The sequence below is a fragment of the Struthio camelus genome, chromosome 5 (assembly GCF_040807025.1).
Source record: "Struthio camelus isolate bStrCam1 chromosome 5, bStrCam1.hap1, whole genome shotgun sequence".
Lineage (NCBI taxonomy): Eukaryota > Metazoa > Chordata > Aves > Struthioniformes > Struthionidae > Struthio > Struthio camelus.
The window spans coordinates 21,204,205-21,220,986 of NC_090946.1; the positions used below are offsets into that span (position 1 = coordinate 21,204,205).

At 36.9% G+C, this 16,782-nt stretch overlaps 1 protein-coding gene across 19 annotated transcripts in view; it reads left to right on the forward strand.

Moving 5' to 3' along the window:
• The window catches only part of SOX6 (SRY-box transcription factor 6), a 380,365-nt gene that overhangs the window by 188,438 nt on the left and 175,145 nt on the right, over nt 1-16,782 (forward strand). For all 19 annotated transcript variants that reach the window (XM_068944941.1, XM_068944948.1, XM_068944953.1 and 16 more), the window contains one exon: nt 15,288-15,377. In XM_068944941.1, the coding sequence (XP_068801042.1) occupies nt 15,288-15,377 (90 nt within the window). The remainder of the gene's footprint in view (nt 1-15,287; nt 15,378-16,782) is intronic.

Here is a 16,782-nt window from a genome sequence, read left to right on the forward strand (position 1 = left end):
AATCCAGATTTTAACAACGTGGTACTGTCAGAGTCGCAGCCCCTGGGCAACAAGGCGTAGAACAGGTCCAGGGCAGGAGGGCACCTGGCGCCTTCTCCCTGGCAGGTTGTTACCGAATGTGCTTGATGTTGGCTGACTCTGTATCGTTTTCCAAGGCATGGACCGTATCTAGTAGTTGATAGGAATTGTATAATTTTGGGGAGCTGTTAGGGGTAACATTGCCTGTCACAGTTGTGATACAGTGAATTGAAACCAAAACACCTGCAAAACAATAGAAATTTGGCCTTTGGATTAGGGCATGCCATCTAAGCAAGGAACAGGAGGTTGTAAAGGTCGTGTTTACAAAAATTTAAATTTTGTTCAATTTGAATGAATGTAAGAACATGTGCCTCTGACAGGGTTGATTACAGATATGTTTTTAGATGCAAAATTAGTGGTTTACAAGTTATTTTTATATGTTTTTTTGTTTGACCGAACTTTACCGACCCCTTCGTCAGAACGCTGGTCCTTGTCTCTGCTATGAAGTGATGGAAACTTCTTCAGGATAAGAATTTTGCTCAGAACTACAGTCTTGAGTTTAGCTGGAAAGAGCTCCAAGTATTTAAATTTTTAATCTAGACTTTGCTAAACTTAACACGGTTAGAGAGGAATTGTTAAGCAGCCTGATCCAGCATGGTGATTCCTGCCTGACTTTGCAGTAAGCAATTGTTGTGGTTTTCCTATGCGTTCATTGGCAATATCTTTTCTTATTCTCTAATCATTCTCTACTGCTTAGTACAGTAGAGAGTTAATTGTTTAGGGCCTGGATCTCTGTTGTCATGCATCTTGTGAAATTATTTCACTAGTGCAAGAGTGTAAAAAAATCAAAAGGAATGGGAGCATTTGTAAATAGCTGCACAAGGTGAAGGACTGTGGTGATTTAAATTCATCACTCCGTGTTCCAGGACTAATTGCCTATCGTCTTAGGTGCTGAGTAGGTCCAATTAATATTTTTCAGAAGAAGGGGTATGTTATTGTCTTTGTGAAAAAGTTCACATTTATGCTACTGTTTCTAAGATAGCGAACCCATTAGGGAGTTGCATTTTGTTGAAGAGGTGAATACATTATTTCTTGCTGGCTAAAAAGCTCTTGGGCAATACCAGATACTGAGTAGGGGATAGTTCACTTAAAAGAGCTGTTGTTCCTAAAATTCAAGGTCTTCTCACAGTCGTGCTTAGCTGTCTAAACCTGGCAGCAATCTAATTGTAGACCTTAAAAAATTTCCCAGTGAGTTCAGCATGCAGGGAATATGCCACCACCTTTGCCACCTGAAGCCACCCGCTTGCCTGGGGAAAAGCTCTGCCTCTACCTTCTTCCTTACTCCCTTTTCACAGGCAAAGGTACACTGTCCATGAACCCCTGGCTTCTGAACGCTCACAGAAAGAGAGATTTGTTCCAATTGTGAGAGAGGAAGTTATAAGGCACGAGTAGCCTTGGAAGAAAAAAGGAATGAAATAAAGTAAACCGTTCCATGCAATTTAGGCCACTGAGTTCTGAAGGATCTCTGAGTTTTACTGGGATTAACTAAGGTGATTCCTTATGATTTTTTCCCAAGCCCTCCGTTGGGACATTGTGTTAGGTGTTAGGGTAGGTTAGTAGAAGAAAACAACAGTCCTTGTCCCAGAGAGGGCCCAGCCAAATCTTATGATAAGAGAGAAGAGATGAAAATATAAGAGGAGGGGAAAAGTAGGCCCCACTGACAATGCTGGTATCATGCTTGGTCTACGGAGCAGCCACCTGCCCAGCCGTGCATAAGGTGCCTTAAATTATACCTTGCCCATAAATAAGTGTTTAAAAAAAGCCTAAGGAACCAGAGCTGTGTAACTTGCAATGTTTGAGACTCTACCTGCCTCTGCCTAAAGCTCTCATGTTTGTGTTAATAGTGAGAGTGCAGATAGAGGAGGAGGGCTTAGGCAGGTTTGCAGCCCAGCAGTTAGAAAAATGATTAGTTGACAAAGACACTGTGACTCTCTAAGTACAACGAGTTCCAAAAATAATGTCAAGATAAAAATCCCAGTATTCTCATGTGGAATAAAGACAATGAAAATGCAACAACAGAATAAGAGATTAATCTCAACTTTAATTTGTGTAAACACAAATTAGATGGACCAAACATTTCCATGAGCACGTGGAGAACCTGGCAGCAGCCCAAACTTTTGCTCTGGGCTTGAAAATAAGCTTTAACCGTTCTGCCTTTTCATTGCATGTATGAAGCATTGTAGCCGCGCTACTTTGTGTGTATGAAATCCATACATCCAACCCAGCATACAAAGGACCTAGCCTTAGAGATCATGCATTGGGATTAGGCAGGATACTCTAAAAGGTTGAAAGTATAGCGTACTGCTAAGAATTGCGTGGATCTTGTTGGGAATTTTGTTATTGCTGCATGGCAAGTGCATTATACTATGATCTACTGAGTGTAGCAGGAGTCAAATCTTCGCCTCTTACTCCTGCACTTAATTTGATAATATATTTAAATGAAAAAAATAATATCATACTTTTCCAGCATACTAAACAGTTTAATGTTCCAATTCAGGTATTTTCACATGTGGCCCGTTCCTTGGAACAGGTACTTCTAGCTCCTAAGTCAGAACATGTAATTGAGCCATCTCTTGTCTAGGGGTTATTCCGATAACATGAAGTTTTCTATTGGCCCTGAATATGAGAAAAATCCTTCTAAACAACTGAGTCTTTGTTAGATTGTGTTTTGCATTTGTTTAAAGAGTATACCATAAAATAGCATTAATCTCTACAGTTTCAAAGTACCTGTGAAGAATTTCAGCTGTGCCTAAATTTTCTTGGGAGTTATGCAGCTAAAATTCAGCTCATTAATTTCCACTGTTATAAGTATACAGTCTGGATTAAATCAACAAGAGCAAGGAGACTAAATGTTTAAGACAGAAATCCTGTAAATTATCTTTGTTACCTGCAATATAATTCTTATTGAGGGCAGTGATATAATTGTCTAGAGCCCCATTGCCTATTTCTTGCTTGCAGTGAGGAAGCTTCTGGAAAAGAAAGGTCATCTATTAGCAGAATAGGAAATGCAGAACCACTCAAAACAGACAGCACGAGCTTGCCGTGGTTTCCTTTCTCAGTAGCTGGGAAGATTTAATTGCATTGAGTATGTATTTACGTTTTTGCATAGCACATTTTGGGATGAGAACTCCTTAAATATTATTAAATCTGCTCTCAGATGTTCCCAAAAGACCCCCATTTTCTTACACTCTGGAATTTATTGTATTACTATGCTACATATTTTAGGACGATTTATATGGCGATGAATTTGTGCAGCAGCTTTGGGGGCAAACATTATTCTCTGCCCAGAAACACTTGGTGGGTTAACAGATCAAGTAGCGTATTGTGCCGTTCCGTCGCATGCTCGCGGCGGATGGGGGAACCTGTACGGGTCGGGCAGCCTGTACCTGGGCGTGTGTCAAGATACGCTCTGTCAGGAGAGCAAAAATGCCTTGTAGCTCCTTCCGGGGGTTGTGTCTGTTTTGCCACGCTAGGCCAGGGTGCAACATGCGCTCCTTTATAAACACGGCAGTGCTCTAGTTGGTGGGGTCCAGTGTGGAGCATTGCAAGCCCCGTCCCTTGCTCATCTTCTCTTTAATTCAACGTGATCAATGCCCACAAATGGCCTTTCTTTCCAAAGCTGCCTACCAAGTCTATTTCTGAAGGTTTGAACTCCAAATAAACATAGGTTTAAAAATGTTTTAATTTTGCAGAATATCCCCAGAACTAGCGAAGAGCTTTCTTTAAAGACCCAACAGAACTTAAGAGATTTTAAGTGAAAACAATTTTTGTTTGCATATAGCTAAGCGTATAACTTTCACTTACGTGATTAAATGCTGCTTTTCCTCACCACGAATGCTGTTTCGTTCAGTTCACTAACAAGATGACCTTCAATGAATGTGAAATTATCCAGTATTTTGTTATATCCTCACTGGTCAAACCGAGTCCTTGGTGTCCGTTTATTGCCTGTTCTTCAAGCTGTACTCCGAAGACAGGGATATTACACAGCAGGTTTTCTGGCACATTCTATAAATACTCTACAGACATCAATTACCTTCTCAAAGTCTTTGCAAAGGGGAAAGAAGGGAAATCTGTATACTCACTTTACAGATACAGGACTGAGACATAGTGTGACTTCAAAAACATCATTGATTTATTGGTTGTACGTTTTGAGGCGTTCAGGTCTTGATTTTTTTTTTTTCCAGAGGACTTAACTTTGTGTAGCAGTTTATATATAGCTATATATATTGCAGTCTCAATGTTTACACTGACTTGAGCTGCAGCTGTGACTGCTCAGCAGTTGCTCGAATGGCAACCCCAAGTTTTTAAAATTGAGCTCCCAGAAAATAAAGTGCTATAGCTGCAAAACCTTGATTTCTCCTTTTGCAATCCCCTCCCTCATTCACGTCATTTCTCCTGACTTCTGCAATGAAACGTGGTCAACGATACTAAGGACAACAGCCTCATTTGCTCCACAGTCCCAGTTTATGTTTTTGTCTGGGGTTGTCCCGTATGCTGAATGAAGCAAGAATCCTATTAAAAATTATGTGCATTTTTTTTAATTGTACTTTTTTTTTTTTGGTTACAGAATGTATCCTAATGCTTGCTTACACAGGGAAGAATTAAGATTGCCTGGGCAACTTTAGTTCTTGCATTTCCATATCTTTTCAGTATTTCACTTTACAACATTAATAATGCTTTTTTACAAGAAAAAAAAAAAGTGGCAAATTTTCAGCTCCATGTATATAAGGAAATGAAAATTTTAAGATATTATTCTTGAGAATATTGATGTATTCCTTTCTTGAATCTTTTTGCAGACTTATAGTAAATGAGCTATTATTCCTGAAGTGTATATCCATGGCAAGTAGATTGGTGCTTGTAAGATCTGTAAACCTTTTAAAGCTCTGTTTGCTGGAGTTATTTCGGGAAAGTCTTATTTGTTCTATGTTTCTATGATAATAAGTTTAAGTGAAATTTTTGTTAGTACAAAGGAGGCAGTAGAACTGATTTTACCAGTATATTTTGGTGTCCCAGAAAAGACTACATCGTGTGCCACAGAGACCTTCGGAAATGGTAAATAGAGAGGAGATTCTGGCTATTGTTTTCATTCCTTTGCATCCTTGTTTGAAGTCATTTCAAATCAAGAGCATATTATTTTGCTTTCTTTGTATTATATTTTTACATACAAAAACCCTTAAGGATTTCTCATGAAAAATTCTTTTTGTTATACAATTGTTTTAATTTCAGAATATTTTATGTAAGAGCTGAGTTAAGATTTTTGTACACAATATTAAGACGCCTTCAAATCATTAAACAGATGTTTATTACTGCATTATTAGGGTAATGAGTAGAACATGATTTGGGGGAACAAAATAGAGGTCTTTTGAATCATCCACATTTTGTTCATAAATCATCTGGTGTCAAAAAATTTCTGAGGAACATTAATCAGTTTAATAGAAGCCCGGTTTTCTTGCTTTTCAGCAAGCTCCCTTCATTTCCTACCGAAAAACCAACCTGGTGTGAAGCATCACACGCTTCATTTTTTAACTACCTTTGGTTTAAGACATTCTTATTCCCCCAAACTTGTACTAACCTGTTCATGTTCATTTTACAACGTTTCTCTATAGTTAAAAGATATAACGCTTTAGAAGGCTGGATACTACAGGCAACAAAATTGTATATAGACCTAGACATTCACTTATAACCCACCTGATTTGTCGTCTGCACCAAATTTCGTGGTGAATTTGGTGAATTTTACTGTAAATGACCTGTTGAATACTGTATATTCCCTAATAGGCAGGTGTCTACGTTATAACCCCATCCTGTAGAGGCTGTCAGTTGGCATTTCACTGGATAGGAGAAAAGGCAATGATACAAATGGCAATTTAGGCTGCCATAACGTTTCTTCTGTTGAGATGGGATCCTCTGCTTGCTTCAGCCTGCTAGGAGAGTCTGGGAGAGCGGTGCAATGTTAAGAGGACAGAAAATCTGGCCCCTTCTCTTTCATAGGGTGGTTGGGTTGCTTAATGAGGCCAGGGACTACACTCGTCACAGAGCTGAGCGTGGGCACGATGCATTCTGGAGCGTCCTACCTGGAGAAGAAAGGCATTGGCTATCCGGAGGCCGTATGCTGTATGAATTGCTTCACAGTAGTGTAACAAAAAAAGGTTTCCAGATTAAATTTGGAACAGTTTGTTTGAGTGATAATGAGGAGAATGTCACTGCAACGCCCCGAGTGTTTGCAAAGAATGGATGCCATAGAGGACAGAGAATTGTTTGGAGTTACAAAAGGACTGTTAACAAGGAGTGGTGGTAGGAGATTAAGAGAAAGGATAATTAGGCCAAATATTGGGAGAAATTTCGACTTTATTAATAAAGACTAAGTAGACTTTGATGGAGCTATGCTGGTGAATTCTAGGAAAGATACTGGCTCAGCCTGTTCTTCTTTTCTACTCAGAGAACAAAAAACTATCCTCTAAGGATGGTCAGTACAGAACGATGGGGAGGCAAAGAAAAATAGTAAAGATCTGAAGACCTACTTCCATTAGCAAAACTTTCTGCCATCAGAAAATAACAAATGCAAATCCAATTGATTTTGTTACTTTTACTAATAAATACGTAATAAGAGACAGCGAAATAAGCATATCGTTCTCCTTTAATGTGTCATTTTATGCTCAGGGATTGCAAGCAAATTGCTCTCCCCTTTTTCTAACTATCCCTGATTGCTGTTGTATAAAGTCTGAGACTGTCTCTTGTCAAATATTATATGTTCACTTAGGAAGTAAATAGAGGTGCATGTACTTAGGGAAAAGGTGATTACATATAATGTACTGTATACTGTCATTGTAATGCAAATAAGGCAATGATATATACTTCAATGAATACAGCCAATCTAACGGTAAAATATACCTCATAATGGGAAGGAAACTTTAAGTGGAAGAATGAAATGTACATGTGATTTTGACAGACTTAAAAGATATTTCTCTTCTACTAATATGCCAAACCACTACATCCAAACGATTACACTGACATTTCAGAAAGCTCTTTTTGACATACATAGTGTATCGTCTAGTGCAGTGTTCATGAAATTAACATTTTCCTGCAGTAATCATATACAATTAAGTGACCAAATAGTTCTGAGGCAATACAACTGTATTTCACAGGAACTAAATATATTTCTTCACACTAATCCTGCATGTTTTAGTTGAGCAGTCATTAGCATGTTTATAATGGTTCTAATTTAGCACAACATTTTCTGAATTTTATCCTTGAGTCATTTACAAATTGTTCATATTGAGTAAACAAAGGAAACAGATTGCATTTTATACTTAGTAATTTATCTGAAAGAAGAGGGGAGGGTTAATTGTCTGAAAGTTTTGCTCTGTTTGGGGAAGTGATTCTAGTCTTGCATTGCTTGGCACACAATGCCTCCTTCCCTCTGTGCTGGGAAAGAAAAAAAGAGGAAAAAAAAAGAAGAGGAAAGAATGGAGGAGTGAGTAAAATGAAAAATTAGGAGCAGGACAAGATTGGCCACTCCCAAAGGGGAGTGTGGAGCAGAATTGGAGCTGGCACGAGATTATCTAAAACAGTTGGTGCATTCCTTAACGATCAAGTGCTTGAGAAGTCCAGCTCTCTCTCACAGAGCATCTGTGTTGATGTTTATATCAGTGCCCTGCTGTATGGGAAAAGCATGCTTTCTCTTGTTGCTTTTCTAAAAATAGTGTGGCATATAGCATTGTATGAGTTATTTTAGGAGAACAAAAACATTTGCAAGGTTAAAGGTTCTGCTTTTTAATAAATAAATAAAAATAAAGGTCAGAACTGTATCTTGGATTATTCTTTACAAGGAATTTGGAGTTCTTTTTGTCTAGACTTTTGCACAAAGCCTTTTACTGGAGAATTGCTATTGAAATTAGCCATCTTTCTTAGGCAGAATTGGTACAAGCTCCAGACTCTCTGCAGTTTTTCCCACTAGGCACGTCTTAGAAAGCAAGTCTGGAAATTACCCCCAGATAAATTCCAGTGTTTCTATTTAGAAAGTCTGTTGTTTCGTGCAAGATCTAGACCAGTCAAGGAGTGCAAATGAATTCAGAGGAAAACCAGAACATTTTAATGCCTAATTATTTTTAGTGAGCTTGGAGAGTTTTAATTAAAAGTTAAGAGAGCTCTCCAAGCTCTTACAGTTCTAATTTTATCATATTTGTGGAAATCTTGTCACCATGAAAAAATATACAGCAGTTGGCAGATTTGCTTGGTTCCCTGTCCTAAACAAAACTGTAATGTAGGTAGTCAGCAGTTAGTTGCATTTACATTATTGCTCCTGAAAGCAAACATCTACTGTGAGCTGAATCTCTTTTATGCATAGCTGTATGTCGGAAGGCCTTTTTGCACTGCCTGTCCCCTTTCTCGGTTTGTTTGCTTTACAGTAGTGCCTACAGCTTGCATTTGGGGTCGGGACCATGTTCTAATTCACGACAGAACATGGGCTAGGTGTTCAGCAAAACCCTCGTGAGACACGTGCCACGCAGTGCCAGAGACAGCACCGCCTAAATAGCCAAGTCAGACAACAAAGTGGACAGAAAAGAATTAGCGCGAGAGGAGGGAGTAGGTGCCTGGCCGGGGTTGCCTGGCTCCTGAATGGTAGAACACGGTATGGAGCTCAGGGGAGAACTCAGTTGTAATTTGCAATAAATGTAGCAAAAGAGATTAGCAGGTTTTCCTGTTCTGGATGTCATATTGTTCGTGTTTGTGTTCTGGGTGCACTTTTATTTTCACGAATTCAGTTTTTGAAGAGTTATTAAATCAACTAAATCTTGGAAAGTTGGCCAAAGAGATCAGTTTACTGGTTAACAACGTGTCTGAAGTGCCTTATATTTTAATTTTCTGTTAGACCATGACAATTAATTACTGTCGAATAGAAATATGGAAATTGGCAGGGCTGAGGTGAGATTCTCCTGACCTGCCTTTCTAGTGACAGCGAGATCGAAGCCAAGCTCCTTATAAATGAGAGACAGTGGAAGTACACTGCAACTATGAGTGTTGTGCTTGAGCCTTCAGGCTGATTTTTGATTAGTTTGTATTGTTGCTGTCTCTTTTTCTTTTATTTAAAGTTTATTGAAACTGAAAAGGATAATTTGTGTTTGAAAGAATAAGAAAAGTAGCTATGGCAACAAAGAATCTATTTTAGTAGCATTACACAAACTTTACATCCTTGGATTGAAAAGGAACAGATCGTACCACTTTGCAGTTAAGTTTCTAATAGTCATGGTTGAATTATATCTTTATTTCTCAAATCATGAATGTAAATGTAAAGTCCTTAATTTCCTTTCTAATTGCTGCTAGGTTATAAAATCTTGTTCTAGCAAAGTGAAATAAATTAACCTTTTGCTTTTCCCTTTAATACTGAAATGTTACATTTTGCCTGTAATTTTAAAATGCATACTACGAAGACTGAAAACCATGAAATATTTTTGTGATATAGACCTGTGCTAGGTGGTTCTTTATCTCAAGGAAATCTGGAGGGCAGGGAATTCACAAAAGGCATGTAATCAAGCTGTCGGCATGCACTCAGAGGTGGATAGTTAGTCCAAGGTCCAACCATTCTACACAGATACATTAAGACTGATCACCAGGTTACAAAAATGTACTACATTTTCTGAATAATTCACATTTTTATAAATGAATCTAATGACAGAGTTTTAGGCTACTTGTAAGTAACAAACACTGACTGGAGTAAATATAAATGATGCTTTACTTCTACTCAGTAATATTGTAGAATACAGGTTTTATTTAGATTTTTTTTCTACTTTCTACTGGATTTAGTATTCTATGAAGAATGCCAAAACAAACCTTCCTCTTTCACATGCACAATGGTGATATTATTGTTGTTATTGTTATTATTACTATTATTGTTGTTATTGTCAGGTCCTCAGCATCACCTACTTGAGCAAACACGTTCTCACTTGAGGCATGAGGGAAGATGTGCAAAGGCACAATAGGGAACAAGGTAACAAAATGCTAGCCACTGTAATGGCTATTTGCACCTCACTTCCTTTTGGGGAACAAAACCAGCTTCCCTCTTGTAGTAGAAATCCACTGAGGTAGGCCTTGTAAGAACAGAGAAGCTTGTTCCAAGGTGTTCATAATCTTATTTAATAGTCTTTCAAAGAAAAAAACACTTTATCCCTAACAACTATTTCGTAAACACTCACAGGGTAATTCCACTGGCCCTGTTTTTCTCATGTGATATAGACTTGAATGAAGCATTTGAACTCATTTGCAAAAGGCTGATCCAAAGGGCACATCTTCTCCTGTGGAGCTGAAGGCCGATAAATGTAATGAGAGTAGCCACGAGAATATAGAGTATTAAAGATGGAGGAACTGTATATCATCCCAAAGCTTGCAAAAATATACTATATTCTCCTTTATTTAGCAGTATCTACTACACTGTAATGAGTTACAACTATAGACTGTAAGTTCTGACATAGAGACAAAGATGAACGCTGAATCTATAGCATTGTTCTTCCAAAGTGCAGAAGTGAAATTTATCCTCCTCTCTGAGGATTTGGGCATATTTTAAAATAGTTTCTTTTGTAGTGTGCCCGATTTCTCTTCTCCTTTTTCTACCTTATCTTTTGCAGTGCTTCTTCCCTTGAGATGTAACAGTTTAGATGCACGTAGAAAAATGTCACCTATACCTTTGATTGAATTATATTTCTATATTGTTTATGAACTTGCTGTGCATTTGCAATCATTATTAATAAATCAATGTGCTTTTGTCTTCTGTCACAAAGTAATGTATGTATTCAGAAAGAATTGTATGCAAAACAAGTCATGTTTTAGAACTCATATCATTAATAATTTTCAGTTTGCAGTATTGTTACAACATGTTTTGAGGGAAGCTTATTATAAAAGAAATAACAAGGCACTGCACAGTAGCAAGAATGAGACAGTTCAGTTGATCACTGGAATGGGTGTTATAAATATGCCAGTCTGTACTATAGTGTTTTATTAAGTCTCAAAAAGTCAAAGCTGATTTGAAATAATAATGTCTGACAGTCAGCTCTTTGAAGTTTTGCTGCTGCACTCTCACATTTAGGCTTTCTTTTATGTATGACTTTACCATAAAAAACAAAAACACACACATGGCATGAACGCTTTTTTTTCCATATCTGTGTTTCAAAGAAAGTAATAAGAGGCTACTTCAGTGAATTAAACTAAAAAAAAACCCAGCCCCCCTGCAGTCGCTGAGGATAGGTGCAGGCCACTGTAAGGTCGTGCAGTATTCAAGTAGGCTATAGCTGGGGTTGCTAACTTGTTGAACTCTTGTAAGAGTGAAATTTAAAAAAAAAAGGAGGGGGGGGAAGGAAAAGAGACAAGAGGCAAAAGCTATCCTTGATAGGAACAAGATGACTTTCATTTAGGCGGAAGAAGTAAAGAGCTTGGCTGCGCTGGTGAGCACACTCGTTCTTCATCCCGGCCTCGCAACAAAGAGCTGGATTCCATCCATTCCATGACTGATTGATTACCCAATGGACAAATGTTAATTCTTTTCATTGATGCTTTGTCATTGTGAAGAGATCCTTTTCATCTAACACCTACAGGTTTTTTCTCTCCTCCCCCCCCTTTTTTTTTTTTGCTGCTTATTTATCTTTTAACGCTCTCTTCTCATTCACCTTTACAAAACTATTTTGTCTAACAAGATTCTCACAGTACTTTAAACTCCTTTACTCTGCAATTCAAATTGCTAACAGAGTATGTAATAAGCCATGATATTAAATAATGCTCAATGATTTCATTTAGTCATCCCAGTCTAATTATGCTTAACCTGTTTGCTGTCCTTGAAATTTTTTTCCTAGTTTACAAGAGAAAAATATAAAAGATCAGAATCTGTGTGTTGTTAATATAATAAATTGCTCCAGTGCAACTATATGAGGTTGATCTTAGATGTGTCAGTGCAAAACATGCTTCTTAGTCTGTGGCATAAACCCAACTGTCGTTTATAATAAAGTCAGTGATAAGAACTGAAAATGTATAAATGCTAATTTTTTTCTTTGCTTCTTTTATAATTGTCTTTAACTGGAATATCCCTGAATTTTGCAAATGCCCTGATCTGCAAGGTTTTGGAATGATTGTGAAGTGGAGCCTCGGTACAGGGAGCCTGATGCAGTGCAGATGTGAATTCAGGCGTCTTCAACGTTCAGTGCTGGCTTTTGAGTCGATGCTTTGTTTCCATAATGAATCAAATCAGAAAATGAATCAGTATGCATGAAGACATTTTACTGATGTTAGAAGACTTCTGTGTAGATTTTATATGTATGTAAAAAACTAATTTTCAGTAAGGAAAGAATAAAAAACCCCTTTCTTTTTCCCAAATCCTTTCAAAATATGTGTATTCGTGAACATAGAAAACAGAACTTGAAGGGAGACATGCCTTTCAAGTATAAACCTTTATATTTAGGTTCATGTCTAATGTGAAGGACCTCCAGAGAGCTTTAACACATAGCATGACTTTAAATTCTAAAAATTATGCATATTAACCTTGCTAATTGACAGGTTACAGGAATTCCAAAAAAGCTACATTTACAGCACTGTACGAAAAGTTTATTTAAAAGGCTCATTTGTGTATTTTTATAATTTTTCCAGTAGCAAAATATGGTAGCTGTAGGTTGTGTAGTCAGATATCGTATTTAGAGAATTTAAATGGCATAGTAGCGTTTAAAGAAATTCTTTTTGAGGAGTTTTTCAGTCATTTAAAGAGGGAAAATCGTAACTGGCAGTTTGATTATATGAAAAAGAAGGCACACAGAGTGACCTGTTTTACATTCTCAGTCCGTCTTTAGAAATATACTTCTTTCCCCTTATTTAACATAAGAACACTACAGATAAACATGCGTATTTTTAAGAAAAGTAAGAAAAGAATTAAAATAAGTCCTTCAAGGAAAAATTTTTATTAACTCTTGTGATTTAATTGTTTCTTTCTTTAATTTGAACATTTTTCCTTTTTTCTATGAATTGCGGAAAATATCCTAGCTAAAAAGCAGTAAAATACATAACCTATAGCAAACATCAAAATAAAACTCTAAAGCTCTTTTTTTGCAGGGATGAGGGGTCTGAAATTTTGGCAGGGGAGAAACACAGAAACATCTTTTTAAACTAATGATGATATCACAAAAAAAGGACAAATTATAATGTTCTATTGATAATTGATGGTTATTTCTTGGTTCTTCTATTATCAGGCCAGAACTCATAAAAGTAATAAGTGCCTGTTATTGTTAAAAGTAAATTGTTATTATATAACAAGTATTTTAACACTCTCTATTGCAACTTAGAGCTCCTTAATTTTGTTTCTTTTATAGAAAGACATAATTAGTAAATAAATTAGCTTTTCTACTGAAATATTACTTCAAAAATATTTGCTAGCTGTGTTGTCTTTCCACGAAGGCTTGCACGGTAAAAATGTGTTGCGATGAAAACCTGATCTTTGATCTTTTGATAGTTACAGTTTGGTATGCTTTCCACTGGTTTTGTTTTTTGTTTTTTTCCAATGAGGGATACTATTGCAAATTTGTCATGTGAAAACTATTTGCATCCTAAAATGTGACTGTCCATCTGACCTTTTTTCTTCCTTGAATTTCTCCCTAAATATTCTCTAACTAACTCCTCCTTTTATGACCTCTTTGAATGCTTCTCCTCTTTCTGGCTATTTTTAGAGTCCTCTGAGGTGGAACAAGCTGTTACCTGTTGTATCGATGCTGTCTACGGTGCAAGTCTTAGCTTGGGTTTTTTGTGTTTGTTTTTACTTGCTTCTAATGGGACTGCTGACATGAGAACGTGAGCTAGAATTTGGCCTTTACTCTGCCAATAGCCAACAGAAGATATGCTGGGCTGAATTCTGCCTTCTTGTATACCCAAGTTTTAATCCTTATGTGACTGGAGTGGTACCAGGGCAAATGTTGTCAAAATTTGGAACATTATTAGGTTTTAGAAAGTACCGTCTAGACCGATACCCGCGTTACACAAATGGCAGCTTGTGTTGAGAGTTTGTAACAGGCTTAGCAGATGAGTGTTTCCGGGGTATCCAAGGAAGCCACAAGGTGCTCAGCACCACCCAGAATGATGTGTTGTCTTATAATGAAGGCTGTTTGCAAAGATTCATTTTAAGAATAGACTTGCATTTAAATCATGTTTTGGTGTCTTGCTAAACCGGGCTTACATGTTTCCCAGGAGTTTAGCATAGCCGTTGGTAATGAATCTGTGTACCCATGAAAATAAAGGCACAATGCTTCATGGAGACTGCACTGGTCTTACTGCCTCGGAAGGGAGCAAGAGGGTCTGGTTGGGTGGAAAATTTTCTCACTGAACCGAGGATCGTGACATCAACTTCAAGAAGTCCCATCTTAAAAAATCACCTTTTGCAAGTTATCTGGAAGGTCATGTATAATTTAGACTTTGTGGTCAGTCAGTCAGCTTAATTTAGGGACTGCAAAAAACCTTTGGATTTCATTGAAGAGTCTGCTATGCTCAATAGCAAATTTTCTAGTGGAAATGAGATCTGCTCCTGTGCAACTTACTGAAGCCAATGTTCTACTTTCTCTTCAGTGTAATGACTTCAGTGACAGTTTTGCCAGAAGAAGGCCTCCTGGATTGGGGCAAAGATTTGAAAAGTAGTCTGAACTGCAAATTATGAAAGCAGATCTTCTAATGAGTGCATGTTGTTTATAGCGTACTGGGAAAAATTCTAATACTGTGAACATCCAATATGTAGAGTGCTTTTATGAATTCCATGGAGACATTATATGAATAACTTTTGCATTGACATGGGTATAAATATGGGTTTCAGATGACACTATGTGCCAAATTTCCAAAAAAAGCTTCTAAATCTTCATGTATAATTTTGAGTGTACAATCATTCTCAAATGAAAAAGACAGAATTTGTATATACATTGGCAATCTATGCATGTAAATTGGCAGTTCGCATGCATAAATCCTGGATGAAGTTTTTCTTTCAATTAGACCCTTGTTAAATCCATAGTTACTCCATTAACCTCAGTGCAATTACTTTGGATTTAAAATGTAGTTAAATGAGAACTCTGTTTGGCTACAAGTTCCTTTCCCTTTGAAAATGCGATCCAATTAGAACAGGCAGAGAAGTTTTAACAGGAATGTGACACCCGTTTTCCTAATCTGTAAGATTATATTAGATATTTCTTCCTTTTGTTTTCGAATAGATTCATCCTGCATGGAAAAGCTACTTTCTAAAGACTGGAAGGAGAAGATGGAAAAATTAAACACAAGTGATCTCCTTGGAGAAATTAAAGGTAACTCACTCAAATTTGAAACATTAAAGTATATTTTAAACACTGGTTCAAAGATTTGTTTAAAGTTCAGAAAAATAATAGAAATAACAATCAAAATTTGAGCATGTTTTCCTCTTTCCAGCCAACTCACCCAATCTTCTAATGTTTATCTTTAAAATGACAGAGGTCTTTGACAAATAAATAAATTAGAGCATGTAATAATCAGTTACAGGCAGTATCACGAATGTTATGACAAACACCAAGTTAGTTACATTAGTTCATTGACATCAGCTGTATATCTCAGTGTCCAAAGGAAGAGGAAGAAACATCTAGAAAACATGGACTAATTAGTAAGTACTTGGTACTACTTCTTCCCAATTGCATAAATTATATGTAGAAACTGCTTTCCGATTAAAAAAAAAAAAGTCACAGTTTGATTACTGCTTTAAATCTTTGACTGAAAATTGGAAATATACCACAATGCATTTGCTTATATTCTCACTGTTTCTGGGGAGAAAGAGAAACTCTGGATGCAATTCTGGAGCTCCTGAAATCTGTTGGAGTTTTATTGCTTGTATAGACAGGACGTTCCAGTAAACCCAAGATTCGTTGGACCAGACGTCTAGTAAGACGAGAATTCCCCTGACGATTAAAGACCTTGTAGGGAACTTGAAGTTTGTTTTCCCCACCCATCAATTCTTCCATAGATTCTCCTATTGAAAAGAATTTCAGTGTTATTGATTAAGCAACAAATTGAAAAGATGTGTTTGTGTGCTGTGAGCTGGGCTCATAAGGCATTTTTAAAGAGTATACAGGGTACCTAGGATTTATTTCTCTTTATTGGTATAATTTTCTTAAATAGCAACTACAAATATATGGAAACAAAGGTCCGTGCGTATCACATTAATAAATCTTTACTAATAATAAGGAAAAGAGAAAAATTTTTTGATGAAAGTTGATGCTTAGGGTTTTACATTTCCACCAGGGAAACTTAAGAGAGTTGCATTTGTTTATTACATAAACAGATGAAAGACTGGCCCTTCTTTAGTAAGTAAAAGTTATAATTGATTCCTTCAGCTGATGCAAGACCAAAATCTAATTGTGTTGAGGTATTTCCTTCTGTTTGATTTCTCTTGTAGAAGTATGACATATATATTAGGCAGGTAAGAAATCTGATAGTAGTGTCAGTGGCAGAAATACAATATGCAGTTTTACATGTTAATAAACAAAAGCTAACAAAAGACTATATTAAACAAAAATAACAAAATTATGTCTTGAAATGATACCCTATATAAAGCTGTATTGTCTCCCAGTGGTGAGGAAAACATTGAATGCTTGTTTGTCCATTAATTGCACAATATAGCTACTTAGTCTCTAAATAGAAACTACTTGAATGCTATTAGTGAATCAAAATAAAAAGAGGTGA